Here is a 19,136-nt window from a genome sequence, read left to right on the forward strand (position 1 = left end):
TCTCTCATTGGTAATGCTGGTGCTAGTGTAACTTTCAATACTGACAATGTTGAATCCTTAAAGTGTTCTAAAGCATTCTATTAATTTGCCAAGGAGATACCTCTTGCTTATGGAGAACAAGTTTAATTCTTGCAATCTCTCCTCATATGGTTTGTTATACAAAGAAGGAATCAATTAGTTTCTCTTTGCTGCACTGCTTCCAGTCTACGAATATCCTTGCTTCGGAGGGGCCCAAAACTGCACTGCATATTCAAGCTGTTGTCTAACTAGACTTGGGTATAGAGGCACTTTCACATCCTTGTTTTTGTATGTAAAGTTTCTGTTAAAACAGCCTAACACCCTATTTGCTTTCTTGGCAACTTCATTACAGTGCTGGGAGAATTTCAAGTTGTTGGAGACAGTGACCCCTACATCCATCAAACTAGGGGTGTCCTTTATCTTGTGTTATAAAGCTGATATTCATGCTGGCAAGCAGACAAAGACTGAATCATTCTTTAAGAGGAAGGAGAGGGAACCCAAACCCAAGCCAGTCATGGAAAAAGCAGGACCTTCAGGCCTCCAAGAGAAGATCACTATAACAGCTGTTGCAAAGCCTTTAGGTGTAGAGGAGGAAAAAGATGTGAACACCTTTATGGATGAAGAGATGGTAGTGAATGTATCTCAAGCTAATTACAGTACTGCTTAGAGGAAAAATTTTTCCTTTGTACAATTTTCTCTACAAGTCGTGTTTTTAAGGGACATAACACGGACATATATCTAGGACCCTCTATAGTGAGCAGAGGAAATATATTTCAGGGAAATATGCCGTAAGGTGCAAATAACAGTATGCTAACTATATTTCTTGAAATGTATTCTCAATGCCTACACGAGCAGACTTTGGAGATAATAAATACATTTCTAAATTCAATGAAAACCAGTGCAGTAGTAATCTATCCCATTACTGTTAACCTATTCTAGTTTTCAATGTATCTATCTATATCTCTGATGCCTGTTTCATTCTGGAATTCCCTCAAGGGGAGTGCCACAGTAATAGTCTCCATACATATATTTATGAAGTTGTATGATGGTAGAGATTGTTCAAGAGATGGGACTCCATGGGTGTAAAACTTCTCCCTGTATCATACAAATTGGTAATTAATTATACAAGCTTCATTATTACAAGTTTATATTTTTCATTATCATTGTACCTTGGGATAGGGTAATAAGAATACTGCTCAAGTATCTCAAGCAGGTAACTACACAAGAGAAGTCAGAGCTAAGAGAAACAGTATAATTCTATTTGTAAAAATGCTGAGAACGCTTTGCCTTAGCCAAGCCATAATGGCAAAATCTTGTTATTAACACCCATGTGTAAGTTAGCACTTGTGTCACATAAGGAGACTAACAGGTATGAGCTGTGGGCTGAAAACTACAAAAAATGTGGCATGATAAGTACACACTCCCTTCATTCTTTAGTCACAATGAACAGGTATCTACTCACTGGAGGATAAAATGGGAACACAATAAAGTAAGCATAAGCACAGGTCAAATTAATAACTTCAGACATCAGTGGAATGCTCTAACCATAGAATAACCACTATGCTACCTTGTACAGGCAAAGCTACTCATGCTAAAATTCTTCTGAAAGTATATGTATAAACATAAATTTTAGCATATAAAATTAATTCTAATAAAGGTATACATTACTTCTAAAATAACATGCAAAAAAAACAAACCTCTTAATATATTTCTCATCCACAGTTCCTGGACAGAGTGCAGCAATCAAGCAACTCTGGAGATTTAAAAGCCAAATTAGGCCTAAAATCCCTGGATTATAAGCATGCACCACGTCCACAACTGAACTTTGACTCTTCCTAATTTCTGAGTTGACAGGAGAGTTCCTGTTGATGATAAAACTTGGTGAGTGGGACATATTTTTCATAGATCATTTCAGAAAATATAAAATCATTTATCAAAAAAAGTGAACAGAGAAGGAGGCCAAGCGAGGATATTCCCTCCAAGGCTCAGTCCCTTGTTCTTAATGCTACCTTGCTAATGTGGGAAATGGTGAATGTGTGAAATATGTTTAACAAAAAGTGCTATTCCATATCTGTCTCTTACACTTTCTTTACTTATGCCTATCTCTATCTTCCACTGTTCAAAGGTTCCCATACTTCAGAGATATTATATTCAAGGATTTTTGAAGGACTCTTCAAAGGCCATGTGAGCTTTTTCTATAGAATTTTCTGAATACTTTTCCTACATGTTGTAATTTTCCAAGATTAACACAAAATACTTGAGTATTTAGTGGTTCCATGAATATTCAATTTTACAGTGGATAAAATTCAAATCCTAAGCTAATTACTACTTAAAAACAAATCTGAAAGAAGTCAAGGAAAAAGGGGTTATTAGGAAAACCATGACAAATTAATACAAAGTCAAAAACACTCAATAAGCAGCTGTAGCCTCTGGCTGAAAGACATGAATATTACTTTCAAATAAAGAAATAAGATACTACAGCAATGCAAGCAATGAATCAAATAAACATGACTAAAACACTTTTGAAAAAACTTGAGCAAGTTTAATTTACTATTTATTTGCAATTACCCATGGACCCCTCTCTGAAAGAGTCCTTTTTTGGGCTCCAGCATCTCAAAGCTGTGCTACACTCAGAGTGGACAGAGTGGACTCATTTGAAACAAGGATTTCTTTGATGAGACTGCAATCTATTTCATGAAATGATGATTGTACAACTTGATTAGAGATAAGTTTTACTAATGGTGTAGCCTCAAGCAGTCAGTCTAATAGCACCTCATCAAGCTTTCATATATGGAAATAAACCTGAACATTTTTTTTTTTATTATACTTGATCACCATTTCCCTGGTCAGCAAGGTAGCGCCAGGACACAGACAAAGAATAGCCCATCCACTCATATATACATATGCATACATGAACACCCATACACACATATATACATACATATACATATCAACATATACATACACATACAGAGACATACACATATATACATATGTACATATTCATACTTGCTTGCCTTCATCCATTCCTGGTGCTACCCCACCCCACAGGAAATAGCATTGCTACCTCCTGCTTCAGTAAGGTAGCGCCAGGAAAACAAACAAAAAAGGCCACATTCATTCACACTCAGACTCTAGCTGGCATATGTAATGCACTGAAACCACAGCTCCCTATCCACATCCAGGCCCCACACACCTTTCCATGGTTCACCCCAGATGTTTCACATGCCCTGGTTCAGTCCACTGATAGCACATCAACCCCGGTATACCAAATCGTTCTAATTCACTCTATTCCTTGCACACCTCTCATCCGCCTGTGTAACCCCGATCACTCAAAATCTTTTTCACTCCATCCTTCCATCTTCAATTTGGGCTCCCACTTCTTGTTCCCTCCACCTGTGACACGCATATTGTCTTTGTCAATCATTCCTTACTCATTCTCTCCATACGTCCAAACCATTTCAACACACCCTCTTCTGCTCTCTCAACCTGAACATATCTCAAAATATACTTATTGTTAACTTTCTTTTAAGCTCTACAGGGTGGAGTAGGTGTATACAGACAGCATAATGTGTTTTCCTTCCATAATTTTTCTCTTCATACAAGTTTATCTTTCCCACTTGGCAAGGTAGCATCTGGAACCAAGCCTTAAAGGAAAATTCCTCCCTGTGCTCCTTGTCTAATCCAATTTCTGGAAAGTGATAACACAGGAGGGGAGGCTTTCCAGCAGCAATCCCCTTCTGATTTCTGTTTGTACTACAGGGAGAGAGTTTTACGCTTCTTTTGCCCTACCTCTTAACCTTGTACGTGTGCCATATCTTTACTCCCATATAGGTATTCACAATTATTACTAATATCAGTGTTGTTGGGCACAGGAGCCATAATATGTTCTTTTTATATGTTCTAATGGGCTTATATGATAAGTCTAGAAATGGCTCCCTCTACCTCAAGGAAAAATATACAACCATTCAAGCTTGTAATGGTATCCCATGCACTGTTACCATATGCATTAGTCAATCCATGAGGAGATGTCAAGGAGGTCCATACAGGTGGTGCTTGATGGCTTCCTGGGAATAGTACAAAGTTGGTGATATGAAATACCTGAGTAAGTTGGTGCGCTTTTCTGAACCTAAAATCGTAACAAGAATAGACCTGTGGTGCTTCAGGACATCCTGGGAGTATTAAGAAGTTGTTGAGATAAAATACCCTAGTAGATCAGGGTGCCTTTCTTAGCCTAAAATTGACCTGTGGTGCTTGAGTGTTGTAAGAGCCAAACGAACTTGTTCAGCCTAAAACTGACACTGGTGCGGATGAATCTATAGTGCTGGAAGTAGTACGAACTTGTGGAGATAAAATACCCAAGCAGGTCGGGGTGCTTATCTTAGCCTAAAATCAACACATGCATGGGGACCTGTGGTGCTTGTTGGCATCCTAGGAGTACATAGGTGTTGAGATGAAATACTTGAGTGAGTCTGGGCACTCTTCTGAAACTAAAATTGACAAGGTACAGACCTGTGGTGCTTAAAGGCACCCTGGGAGTTGAACGAAGTTGCTGAGATAAAATTCCCGAGTGGGTTGGGGCATTTTCTTATCCTAAAATCAAATCAGGAACAGACCTATGGTGCTTGATGGCATCCTGGGAGTAATACCAAGTTGTCGATATAAAATACCTCAGTGGGACCGGATATTTTATCTCAACACCTTTGCTCGACTCCCAGGACAATCTGAAGCACCACAGGCCTGCCCGCACCTGTGTCGATTTTAGGCTAAGAAAAGCGCCCACTCAGGTATTTTATCTAAACAATTTCATATTACTCCCAGGATGCCATCCAGCACCACAGGTCCATCCATACCTGTGTAGATTTGTGGAGGTTTTCAGAAAAGAAGAGAGAATGTTGGGGTGAAGAGAGTGGTGAAAGTAAGTGAGCTTGGGAAGGAGACTTGTGTGAGGAAGTACCAGGAGAGACTGAGTACAGAATGGAAAAAGGTGAGAACAAAGGACGTAAGGGGAGTGGGGGAGGAATGAGATGTATTTAGGGAAGCAGTGATGGCTTGTGCAAAAGATGCTTGTGGCATGAGAAGCGTGGGAGGTGGGCAGATTAGAAAGGGTAGTGAGTGGTGGGATGAAGAAGTAAGATTATTAGTGAACAAGGAGAGAGAGGCATTTGGATGATTTTTGCAGGGAAATTATGCAAATGACTGGGAGATGTATAAAAGAAAGAGGCAGGAGGTCAAGAGAAGGATGCAAGAGGTGAAAAAGAGGGCAAATGAGAGTTGGGGTGAGAGTATCATTAAACTTTTCTTTCTTCATACTATTCGCCATTTCCCGCATTAGCGAGGTAGAGTTAAGAACAGAGGACTGGGCCTTTGAGGGAATATCTTCACCTGGCCCCCTTCTCTGTTCCCTCTTTTGGAAAATTAAAAAAAACGAGAGCGGAGGATTTCAGCCACCCGCTCCCTCCCCCCTTTAATCGCCTTCTACGACACAGGGAATACATGGGAAGTATTCTTTCTCCCCTATCCCCTATTTTAGGGAGAATAAAAAGATGTTTTGGAAGGAGGTAAATAAAGTGTGTAAGACAAGGGAACAAATGGGAACATCAGTGAAGGGGGCTAATGGGGAGGTGATAACAAGTAGTGGTGATGCAAGGAGATGGAATGAGTATTTTGAAGGTTTGTTGAATGTGTTCGATGATAGAGTGGCAGATATAGGGTGTTTTGGTCGAGGTGGTGTGCAAAGTGAGAGGGTTAGGGAGAATGATTTGGTAAACAGAGAAGAGGTAATAAAAGCTTTGCGGAAGATGAAAGCCGGCAAGGCAGCAGGTTTGGATGGTATTGCAGTGGAATTTATTAAAAAAAAAAGGGGGTGACTGAATTGTTGACTGGTTGATAAGGTTATGTAATGTATGTATGACTCATGGTGAGATGCCTGAGGATTGGTGGAATGCTTGCATAGTGCCACTGTTCAAAGGCAAAGGGGATAAAAGTGAATGCTCAAATTACAGAGGTATAAGTTTGTTGAGTAATCCTGGGAAATTATATGGGACGGTATTGATTGAGAGGGTGAAGGCATGTACAGAGCATCAGATTGGGGAAGAGCAGTGTGGATTCAGTAGTAGTAGAGGATGTGTGGATCAGGTGTTAGTTTTGAAGAATGTATGTGAGAAATACTTAGAAAAGCAAATGGATTTGTATGTAGCATTTATGGATCTGGAGAAGGCATATGATAAAGTTGATAGAGATGCTCTGCGGAAGGTATTAAGAATATATGGTGTGGGAGGCAAGTTGTTCGAAGCAGTGAAAAGTTTTTATCGAGGATGTAAGGCATATGTACAAGTAGGAAGAGAGGAAACTGAATGATTCTCAGTGAATGTTGGTTTGCGGCAAGGGTGCGTGATGTCTCCATGGTTGTTTAATTTGTTTATGGATGGGGTTGTTAGGGAGGTGAATGTAAGAGTTTTGGAAAGATGGGCAAGTATGCAGTCTGTTGTGGATGAGAGAGCTTGGAAAGTAAGTCAGTTGTTGTTTGCTGATGATACAGTGCTGGTGGCTGATTCAGGTGAGAAACTGCAGAAGCTGATGACTGAGTTTGGTAAAGTGTGTGAAAGAAGAAAACAGAGTAAATGTGAATAAGAGCAAGGTTATTAGATACAGTAGGGTTGAGAGACAAGTCAATTGGCAAGTAAGTTTGAATGGAAAAAAACTGGAGGAAGTGAAGTGTTTTAGATATCTGGGAGTGGAATTGGCAGGGGATGGAACCATAGTAGCAGAAGTGAATCATGGGGGGTGGGGTGGGGCAAAAGTTCTGGGAGAGTTGAAAAATGTTTGGAAGTCGAGAACATTACCTTGGAAAGCAAAAATGGGTATGTTTGAAGGAATAGTGGTTCCAACAATGTTATATGGTTACAAGGCGTGGGCTATAGATAAGAGTTGTGTGGAGGAGGGTGGATGTGCTGGAAATGAGATGTTTGAGGACAATATGTGGTGTGAGGTGGTTTGATCGAGTAAGTAATGAAAGGATAATAGAGATGTGTGATGGTAAAAAGAGTGTGGTTGAGAGAGCAGAAGAGGGTGTTTTGAAATGGTTTGGTCACATGGAGAGAATGAGTGAGGAAAGATTGACAGAGGATATATGTGTTAGAGGTGGCAGGAACGAGGAGAAGTGGGAGGCCAAATTGGAGGTGGAAAGATGGAATGAAAAAGATTCTGAGTGATCCGGGCCTGAACATGCAGGAGGGTGAAAGGTGAGCAAGGAATAGAGTGAATTAGAACAATGTGGTATACCAGGGTCGACGTGCTGTCAATGGATTGCACCAGGGCATGTGAAGCATCTGGGGTAAACAATGGAAAGTTTTGTGGGGCCTGGATGTGAAAAGGGAGCTGTAGTTTTGGTGCATTATACATGACAGCTAGAGACTGAGTGTGAACGAATGTGGCCTTTGTTGTCTTTTCCTAGCGCTACCTCGCGCACATGCGGGGGAGGAAATTGTCATTTCATGTGTGGCGGGGTGGCGACGGGAATGAATAAGGGCAGACAGTATGAATTATGTACATGTGTATATATGTATATGTCTGTGTGTGTATATATATGCATACGTTGAGATGTATAAGTATGTATATGTGCATGTGTGGATGTATATGTATATATATGCGTATGTAGGTGGGTTGGGCCATTCTTTCGTCTGTTTCCTTGCACTACCTCACTAACGCGGGAGATAGCGACACTGTATAATTAAAAAAATAACTTCATTTGACTCCCAGGATGCTCTGAAGCACCACAGGTCCATACCTGTGTTAATTTTAGGCTAAGAAAAGCTGTCCTACCCACTCGGGTATTTCATCTCAACTTTGTACTACTCCCAGGATGCCCTCAAGCACTACAGGTCCATACCTGCATCAATTTTAAGTTCAGAAAAGTGCAACAATCCACTCAGGTATTTCATATTAACAACTTCTTACTACTCCCAGGACACCATCAACCACTACAGGTCCGTTGTACCTGCGTCAATTTTAGTTTAAGAAATGCGCCCTGACCCACTCAGATATTTTATCTCAAGTTCGCTCGACTCCCATGATGCTCTAAAGGACAACAGGTCCATCCGTACCTGTGTTGATTTCAGGCTAAGAAAAGCACCCCGATCATCTTGGGTATTTTATCTCAACAAATTCATTTGACTTCCAGGAAGCTCTCAAGCACCACAGATCCACTGTACCTGTGTCAATCTTAGGCTAAGAAAAGCACCCCGACCCACTCAGGTATTTAACTCAACTTCATTCAAATCCTAGGATGCACTTAAGCCCCAGAGGTCCATACCTGTGTCAATTTTAGGTTCAGAAAAACACCCCGACCCACTTGGATATCTTATCTGAACAACTTCGTATCACTCCCAGTATCCCCTCAAGCACTACAGGTCTGTACCTGTGTTGATTTTAGGTTCAGGAAAGTGCAACAACCCATCAAGCACTACAGGTCTGTACCTGTGTTGATTTTAGGTTCAGGAAAGTGCAACAACCCATCAAACACCAAAGGTCTGTACGTGTCAATTTTAGGCTCAGAAAAGCACCCCAACCCACTCAGGTATTTAATCTCAACATCTTTGTTCAACTCCGAGGACACTACAGGTCCCTACCTGTCAATTTTAGGTCCAGAAAAGCACCTCAACCCACTCGGGTATTTTACCTCAATTTTGTTTGACCTCTCTCAAGCACCACAGGCCTGTACCTGTGTCAATTTTAAGCAAAGAAAAGCACCCCGACCCACTCGGGTACTTAACTCAACAACTTCATTCAAATCCCAGGATGCACTCAAGCATCACAGGTCCATACCTGTGTCAATTTTAGGTTCAAAAAAGCACCCCAACCCACTCAGATATCTTATCTCAACTGCTTCGTACTACTCCCAGTACGCCCTAAAGCACTACAGGTCCGTACCTAAGTCAATTCTAGATTCAGAAAAGTGCAATGACTCACTCAGGTATTTTATATCAAACATTTCATACTACTCCAAGGATGCCATAAGCACCACAGATCTATACCTGTGGTGATTTTGAGTTCAGAAACATGCCTGACCCACTTGGGTATTTTAACTCAACTTCATTCATTTTAGGCTAAAAAAAGTGCCTTGACCCATTCAGGTATTACATATCAACAGCTTTGTACTACTCCCGGATGCCATCAAATACCACAGGTCAGTACCTGTCTTGATTTTAGGCTTATAAAAGTGCCCCGACCCACCCAGGTATTTTATCTCAACAACTTCGTTCAATTCACAGGACACTCTCAAACACCACAGGTCCATACCTGTGTCAATTCTAAGCTAAGAAAAGCGTCCCGACCCACTCAGTTATTTTATCCCAACTTCATTCGACTCCCAGGATGCTCTCAAGCACCACAGGTCCCTCCTTATCTGTGTGAATTTTAGGCTAAGGAAAGCATCCCAACCCACTCGGGTATTTTATCTCAACAACTTCGTACCACGCCCAGGATGCCCTTAAGCACAACAGGTCTGTACCCTTTATGCTTGATGGCATCCTGGGAGTAGTGCAAAACTGTTGAGATAAAATACCTGAGTGGATTTGGGTGCTTTTCTTAGCCTAAAATTGACACAGGTACGGAGGGATCTGTTATGCTTGACAGCACCCTGGGAGTAGTACGAAGTTGATGAGATGAAATACCCAAGTAGGTCAGGGTGCTTTTCTGAACCTATAATTGACAAACGTTCGGGACCTATGGTCTTGAGGGCATCCTGAGAGTTGAACAAAGTTGTTGAGATAAAATACCCGAGTGGGTAGAGGTGCCTTTCTGAACCTAAAATCAACACAGGCACAACAGACCTGTGGTGCTTGAGAGAATCCTGGGAGTCAAACAAAGTTGTTTAGATAAAATACCTGAGGGGGTTGGGGCACTTTTCTTAGCCTAAAATCGACATAGGTACGGACATGTGGTGCTTGACGGTCTCTTGGGAGTTATATAAGTTGTTGATATAACTTACCAGAATGGGTCAGTGTGCTTTTCTGAACCTAAAATCGACACAAGTACAACAGACCTGTGCTGCTTGATAGCATCATCGGAGTCAAACGGAGTTGTTGAGATAAAATACCCGAGTGGGTCGGAAGTGAGTCGGAGCTCTTTTCTTAGTCTAAAATCATCACAGGTACAGACCTGTGGTGCTTGATGGCATCCTGGGAGTAGTATGAAGTTTTTTTTTTCTTGTTTCTTTTTTTTTGTCGCCATCTCCCGCGTTTGCGAGGTAGCGCAAGGAAACAGACGAAAGAAATGGCCCAACCCACCCCCATACACATGTATATACATACATCCACACACGCAAATATACATACCTACACAGCTTTCCATGGTTTACCCCAGATGCTTCACATGCCCTGATTCAATCCACTGACAGCACATCAACCCCGGTATCCCACATCGATCCAATTCACTCTATTCCTTGCCCTCCTTTCACCCTCCTGCATGTTCAAGCCCCGATCACACAAAATCTTTTTCACTCCATCTTTCCACCTCCAATTTGGTCTCCCACTTCTCCTCGTTCCCTCCACCTCCGACACATATATCCTCTTGGTCAATCTTTCCTCACTCATTCTCTCCATGTGCCCAAACCATTTCAAAACACCCTCTTCTGCTCTCTCAACCACGCTCTTTTTATTTCCACACATCTCTCTTACCCTTACATTACTTACTCGATCAAACCACCTCACACCACACATTGTCATCAAACATCTCATTTCCAGCACATCCATCCTCCTGCGCACAACTCTATCCATAGCCCACGCCTCACAACCATACAACATTGTTGGAACCACTATTCCTTCAAACATACCCATTTTTGCTTTCAGAGATAATGTTCTCGACTTCCACACATTCTTCAAGGCTCCCAGGATTTTCGCCCCCTCCCCCACCCTATGATCCACTTCCGCTTCCATGGTTCCATCCGCTGCCAGATCCACTCCCAGATATCTAAAACACTTTACTTCCTCGTTTTTCTCCATTCAAACTTACTTGCCATTGACTTGACCCTCAACCCTACTGTACCTAATTACCTTGCTCTTATTCACATTTACTCTTAACTTTCTTCTTTCACACACTTTACCAAACTCAGTCACCAGCTTCTGCAGTTTCTCACATGAATCAGCCACCAGCGCTGTATCATCAGCGAACAACAACTGACTCACTTCCCAAGCTCTCTCATCCCCAACAGACTTTATACTTGCCCCTCTTTCCAAAACTCTTGCATTCACCTCCCTAACAACCCCATCCATAAACAAATTAAACAACCATGGCGACATCACACACCCCTGCCGCAAACCTACATTCACTGAGAACCAATCACTTTCCTCTCTTCCTACACGTACACATGCCTTACATCCTCGATAAAAACTTTTCACTGCTTCTAACAACTTGCCTCCCACACCATATATTCTTAATACCTTCCACAGAGCATCTCTATCGACTCTATCATATGCCTTCTCGAGATCCAGAAATGCTACATACAAATCCATTTGCTTTTCTAAGTATTTCTCACATACATTCTTCAAAGCAAACACCTGATCCACACATCCTCTACCACTTCCGAAACCACACTGCTCATCCCCAATCTGATGCTCTGTACATGCCTTCACCCTCTCAATCAATACCCTCCCATATAATTTACCAGGAATACTCAACAAACTTATACCTCTGTAATTTGAGCACTCACTTTTATCCCCTTTGCCTTTGTACAAAGGCACTATGCACGCATTCCGCCAATCTTCAGGCACCTCACCATGAGTCATACATACATTAAATAACCTTACCAACCAGTCAATAATACAGTCACCCCCTTTTTTAATAAATTCCACTGCAATACCATCCAAACCTGCTGCCTTGCCGGCTTTCATCTTCCGCAAAGCTTTTACTACCTCTTCTCTGTTTACCAAATCATTTTCCCTAGCCCTCTCACTTTGCACACCACCTCGACCAAAACACCCTATATCTGCCACTCTATCATGAAGTTATTGATATAAAATATCTGTGGGTCAGTTTGCTTTTCTGAACCTAAGATCGACACAGGTGTTTGAGGGCATCCTGAGAGAAGTACAAAGTTGTTGAGATAAAATAACCAAATGGGTCAGGGTGCTTTTCTGAGCCTAAAATTGACATAGGTAGAGACCTGTGGTTTTTGAAAGCGTCATGAGATTTGAACGAAGTTGAGATAAAATATTCGAGTGGGTCGAGGCACTTTTCTTAGCCTAGAATCAAAGCAGGTGCGGATGGACCTGTGGTGCTTGAGGATGTCCTTGGAGTCGAACAAAGTTGTTAAGATAAAATACCCAAGTGGGTTGGGGCGCTTTTCTTAACTGGGTCAGAGAAGTGCAACTTGACAACCCCTGAAGTGCTGGCTTACTACGCAGCCGTCACTCACCCTTCCGACACTCAGGCTGGTAGTACTGGAAATATACCTCTTTGGTTGTTAGATGCCTACCAACTACTACCTACAAACTGAACTGAATTTCATTCATTATTTACAAAGCATTACTGCTCTCATAATAAATAATATTCAAACATGTATTACATTTCATCTCCTCACAAAATGAAATGTGCTGATAAAATTTGGAAGCACAATAAGTTTAGCTTCACAAACAGGAAAGAGTGGTATGGAATCACTTGCCTGGCTGGCTGGTAAGCCAAAACATGCACCTTCATGACCCTCCTCACATGATGCCATTCACACGTCACATAATATACCTCAAAAGTATTACATTCAGTTCTTTTAACATTCAGTTCTTTTAACAAGTTATTTTGTATAAATCATAATACTACACACTCTGTATGTAATAAGTAAAAGAAAATAGCATTAAATTTCATGTTAAGTCATACAAAACTGCTAAAAAGTACTGTTTCCTTTGTGGCAAGAATACATCTATGATGTCGGGTGAGGCTGTTTAGCAGAATGTGCAGGATGATTACATATTATTCTTGTAATTATGCAGTGAAGCATGAGCCCAACTTACATTTTTTTTTTTTCATTCTTATACTGATAAAACCTCTGATAGCTCAAGAAGAGAAACTCTCTCCATTAATCTTGAAATTGCCAAATTTTCTACAGATTTTTTAAAGGGTTACATGAAAAAGCACCCTCCAGTTTCACATATGCTGGCATTCTGAGATATATTGCCACCTTCAAAACTGATTGCTGGGGAAAGGTCTTCCTGACAGATTTGCTTTTCTCCTTTAAGATATGCATGTTACTCTAAAGTCAAGACAGTGAACAAGTGCTTATGTGATAGACTCATGTTGAAGTTCATTCAGTACCTTGAACAGCTCCACTTGCAACAGGAGTACCTGCTAGTCACCTAGGCATAGCAGTGACTAGTTCAAGTTGGCAGAATAGTAAAAATATACAAGAGATAAAGGGTGTGTTCTTACTCTTGAATACTAAAAGAGAAATGATATGGTGGACAGTGTGGCATGCACAGCACTGGGACACCATAGTGTGCAACCGGCTGGGTTCATGCTAAATTGCAACAGCTCATATTATAATGAAATTATATGAGAAATTTAGGTGTTTGTGCTATACCACAGTCATTATACTGAACCAAGCTATATTGCATCTACTTTACTGGGTTAGTTCCATATATTAACAACAGTTTTCATCTCACCTGTGAATAATCTTAACTCCAACAGGCCATGCTGAATTACTGCAGCAGAACACATTATGTCTCTCAGCACTTTTGTTTGTCTCCCATTTACCTCACCTATGGTGACTGGCATCATCTTCAATTCCACTCTGCCCCCAACACTCAAAACTGGGAGAGTCCCACCCCCTTTTAACTCCACATATAACATCTGGTGATTTGCTCATCATCACACATGCAGCACATCTCTAAACTAAGTGTCAGGTTTTACCCTCTCTGTTTGTCCAGGATTCTGTCTTTCCAGAGTCCCTCTAACTCCTTGTTCAGGCTTCAGATTCCTTTTCATACTTACTATGCCTGTCCTTTTGGTTGCACATAATATCACAATCAATGTTCCATACCAAAAGCACTGAACACTTAGAGCTCAATTGTCCTGTCCTTACCCATTCTTAATGCTGCAGGAACAACATAAAAGGGGATCCTTGTGTAGGAAGGTAAGATAAATAAATCCTAAAGTATATGCTTACCTTTTCTTTCTAACAAAGCTTCTTCCACAGCATATAAGATGCAGTATCCCAGCAATCTTGGAATGGTGTGCATGATAGACCATCACATAGTCTCCAACATCAATGCAATTATACAGTCTATTCACTCCTGATAACCTGTCAGACACCCCAGCTGTTGTAACTGTTTGGACATGATCTTCTAACAAATCATTATTCCAAAGTTCTCCAGTAAGTTCAAGCAGGTAAGAGATGACTAGGCGAATCCGGCCATCAAGTTCATACACTCCAGCTTCTTTATCAATAACAGCAGAAATGACACCCTGAAATCATAAAACTAGAACCATATATTCTGTATTTTTGTATGAGTCTTAGAAGTTGGAAATGGAATATTTCATTTATTTATTTATTGTACCTTGTCGCTGTCTCCCGCATTAGCAAGGTAGCACAAGGAAACAGACGAAAGAATGGCCCAACCCACCCACATACACATGTATATTCATACACGTCCACACACGAACATATACATACCTATACATCTCAACATATACATATATATATACACACAGACATACACATATATACACATGTACATTATTCACAGTCTGCCCTTATTCATTCCCGTCATCACCCCACCACACATGAAAAAACAACCACCTCCCCCGCATGCGCGCGAGGTAGCACTAGGATAAGACAACAAAGGCCACATTCGTTCACACTCAGTCTCTAGCTGTCATGTATAATGCACCGAAACCACAGCTCCCTTTCCACATCCCGGCCCCACAAAACTTTCCATGGTTTATCCCAGATGCTTCACATGCCCTGGTTCAATCCACTGACAGCACGTCGACCCCTGTGCACCACATCGTTCCAATTCACTCTATTCCTTGCACTCCTTTCAACCTCCTGCATGTTCAGGCCTCGATCACTCAAAATCTCTTTCACTCCATCTTTCCATCTCCAATTTGGTCCCCCACTTCTCATTCCCTCCACCTCTGACACATATATCCTCTTTGTCAATCTTTCCTCACTCATTCTCTCCATGTGACCAAACCATTTCAAAACACCCTCTTCTGCTCTCTCAACCACACTCTTTTTTATTACCACACATCTCTCTTATCCTTTCATTACTTACTCGATCAAACCACCTCACACCACATATTGTCCTTAAACATCTCATTTCCATCACATTCACCTTCCTCCACACAACTCTATCTATAGCCCACACCTTGCAACCATATAACATTGTTGGAACCACTATTCCTTCAAACATACCTATTTTTGCTTTCCAAGATAACGTTCTCGACTTCCATACATTCTTCAATGCTCCAAGAACTTTCGTCCCCTTCCCCACCCTATGATTCACTTCCGCTTCCATGGTTCCATCCACTACCAAATCCACTCCCAGATATCTAAAACACTTCACTTCCTCCAGTTTTTCTCCATTCAAACTTACCTCCCAAATGACTTGTCCCTCAACCCTACTGTACCTAATAACCTTGCTCTTATTCACATTTACTCTTAACTTTCTTCTTTCACACACTTTACCAAACTCAGTCACCAGCTTCTGCAATTTCTCACCCAAATCAGCGACAAGCACTGTATCATCAGCGAACAACAACTGACTCACTTCCCAAGCTCTCCCACCTACAACAGACTGCATACTTGCCCCTCTTTCCAAAACTCTTGCATTCACCTCCCAAACAACCCCATCCATAAACAAATCAAACAACCGAGACATCATGCAACCCCTGCCGCAAACCAACATTCACTGAGAACTAATCACTTTCCTCTCTTCCTACACGTACACATGCCTTACATCCTCGATAAAAACTTTTCACTGCTTCTAAAAACTTGCCTCCCACACCATATATTCTTAAAACCTTCCACAGAGCATCTCCATCATCTCTATCATATGCCTTCTCCAGATCCAGAAATGCTACATACAAATCCATTTGCTTTTCTAAGTATTTCTCACATACATTCTTCAAAGCAAACACATGATCCACACATCCTCTACCACTTCTGAAACCACACTGCTCTTCCCCAATCTGATGCTCTGTACATACCTTCACCCTCTCAATCAATACCCTCCCATATAATTTACCAGGAATACTCAACAAACTTATACCTCTGTAATTTGAGCATTCACTTTTATCCCCTTTGCCTTTGTACAATGGCACTATGCAAGCATTCCGCCAATCCTTAGGCACCTCACCATGAGTCATACATACATCAAATAACCTTACCAACCAATCAACAATACAGTCACCCCCTTTTTTAATAAATTCCACTGCAATGCCATCCAAACCTGCTGCCTTGCTGGCTTTCATCTTCCGCAAAGCTTTTACTACCTCTTCTCTGTTTACCAAATCATTCTCCCTAACCCTCTCACTTTGCACACCACCTCGACCAAAACACCCTATATCTGCCACTCTATCATCAAACACATTCAACAAACCTTCAAAATACTCACTCCATCTCCTTCTAACATCATATTCAAATATACTTCTGCTTCCACTGCAATGATTAACAACCAAAATGTTTCAGAAATGGAAGTACCTAATCTTTATTAATTCTGGAGTGCTGACCACTTTTATGATGCTTACAACTGTTAACTGACTATAAATCTGAAGATATAGGGTGGGTCCCAGTATATACAATTTGCTCTGGCTTTTGGCACTGTGCGGCTCTGGGGCAAGATTTGGTAACACTGAACACAGGAAGTGGATGATACAATCAGCATCGAGATGCTGCATCACCCTACTTGATGCTTATCATTTCCTATCGGTGAGGCACCCAGCACACAAGTGTCACAGTCGTCTTCTAATGTCTTCTCTTTGTACCCTGATGTTTCTACTCATGTCGTGCTCATCATGGAGCAGTTTTGTATCCCTAAGTGTGCATTCGAGTTGGAGCTGGCTTAAATATTGTATTTGGAAAGCAAAGCAATTTCTTTTTACAAATACATTAAAATACAATACTTGCTGCTCCTTGTAGTGCTGTGTTCTGCTATTCTCCTAAAATGTACTGCTCCAATTGTGTGATGGGCTACATGTGACTGATTGTTGAGTGATTTCTTTGCTGAACATCAACAAGGATGCTTCATAAGTGCATGAGCAATGCAGATGACTTTTGATATGTTTGTTGGGAGGTGATTTTTTAATCACAGAAGTGTGCCACTATCCCAATCATCAGGAAAGCCTACAATCTTTACTTTGGCTCAAAGGTTGGGGACCAGCACAACAGATGGACCCCTCATATATGCTGCAAAGCTTGTGCAACAAACCTTTGCAGTTGGTTGATTTGCAAAAGGTGATCGATAACTTTTGCCATGCACATGGTGTGGAGGGAGCCAAAAGAATATGTCAGCGACTATCACTTCTGCATGATGCCTCCAGTCTGACAAGGTATTTCCTAAAGAAAAGATGGACCTTAAGCAATCCAAATATACCATTTCCTATGTGCCCAGTACCCTATGGTGAAGGACCTGCTGTTCTAGACTTCTGGTATTTTGCATCTTTGCTAACTGGGTCCATTACTTTCATCTCTGATGACAGGTTGTGACCCACAGTCATTTGTCTAAATTCCTGAGGTGTAGTGGAACATACAATATAAGTGAGAGCAGTATAGGCACGGACTGCTGTGAAAAATGCTAAAAACACCTTTGTTGAGAAGGAATCCTTAATTAAAAGCAGCAATATTTCACTCATAGGCTTTGTAAAGTCAATGAGAGATCACACCTGAACAGCAGTTCATGTTGCAAGGTAGGAGGATAAGAAAAGGAGTGGAAGACCAATGCAGGATGGTGGTAGATAAGTCAGTGGTAGGAGAGAGGCAGGGGTTGAGAACATAACGGTGTAATAGGAGGAGGTATGCATGGTGGCAAGGAAAGGTTTGAAAGTTCCTTTACACTTGGCATAGCACCTTTCATTACAGATCTATTGCTAAGTGTAAATGAATTTTCAAAACTGTCCTAACCACTGCACGTACCTCCTCCCGCCACACTGCCATGTCCTCCATCCCTATCTCCCCCACCAATGACCTCACCTACCCCTACACCAGTCTTCTATCCTCCTTCTCCCTCACTGTGGCAGCTTATGTGAACTGTTGTTCCAGTGTTGTCAGCCAGGGACTTAACAAAGCTCATGAGTGCAAAATACTGCCAACTTTAATAAAGGATTCCACCTTAACAAAGGTGTTTTTAACAATACATGGAGTATATAATATACATGTAGCATTTGCTAAAAACGCTTTTGTTGAGAGGGAACTTAACAAAGCTCACGGTTGCAAAATACTGCCATCTTTAGTAAAGGATTCCACATTAACAAATGTGTTTTTAACAATACATGGAGTATAAAATATACATGTAGCATTTACTATGAAAGGAGAAGAGAGATAGCTTTGCTGCTGTAAAGTAATTAGCCTTACCTTGTATGAAATGAGGCATCTATCTAGTTTTAAATCTGCTACACCATCATCGTGTTCATCTTCCAATTCAATTAACTGAGAAAGTTGAGAAGTGTGAAGTACTGGTACATTGTGATCACCCTGAAGAGGTATATGAAATCAATGTTACGTGGAAAAAATTCATGTCCAGAAATTAAGAATAAAGAGAATCATTTCATGACTTACACTCCAAATATGCCCCTTGTTGGTAAACAAACTTTTTACCAACTGTATAAAGGGTACATTGTAAAGAAACTTTTACAAATGTGGTTTTAAAGGCTAAGAAAAAAAAATCTCCAGGACAGTGTACCATGAGCATAAGATATTCCCTAAGAATACTCAGGTCAGGATTCAGTCTACACCGTCATAATTTAGTGAGAAGGGAACAGCTTTCAATCACATGTTGCAAATGAACCAGGTACCCTATTATGGGGCCATCCTTGGCCAATCACTAGCTGCTGTAAGACTGATGTCATCACTATCTCCCCTATCAATTAAAAGTTCACATTATCCATATTGTTGGACAACCCTAGGCAGT

General features: G+C 41.1%; 1 protein-coding gene across 3 annotated transcripts in view; it reads right to left on the reverse strand.

Annotated features, from left to right (window-relative positions):
* Positions 1-19,136, reverse strand: part of LOC139751578 (CST complex subunit CTC1-like) — a 116,918-nt gene that overhangs the window by 16,498 nt on the left and 81,284 nt on the right. For all 3 annotated transcript variants that reach the window (XM_071667162.1, XM_071667163.1, XM_071667161.1), the window contains 3 exons: positions 18,581-18,700; positions 14,174-14,472; positions 1,716-1,880 (listed from right to left, as the gene is read on the reverse strand). In XM_071667162.1, the coding sequence (XP_071523263.1) occupies positions 1,716-1,880; positions 14,174-14,472; positions 18,581-18,700 (584 nt within the window). The remainder of the gene's footprint in view (positions 1-1,715; positions 1,881-14,173; positions 14,473-18,580; positions 18,701-19,136) is intronic.

The sequence above is a fragment of the Panulirus ornatus genome, chromosome 11 (genome assembly GCF_036320965.1).
Source record: "Panulirus ornatus isolate Po-2019 chromosome 11, ASM3632096v1, whole genome shotgun sequence".
Classification (NCBI taxonomy): domain Eukaryota; kingdom Metazoa; phylum Arthropoda; class Malacostraca; order Decapoda; family Palinuridae; genus Panulirus; species Panulirus ornatus.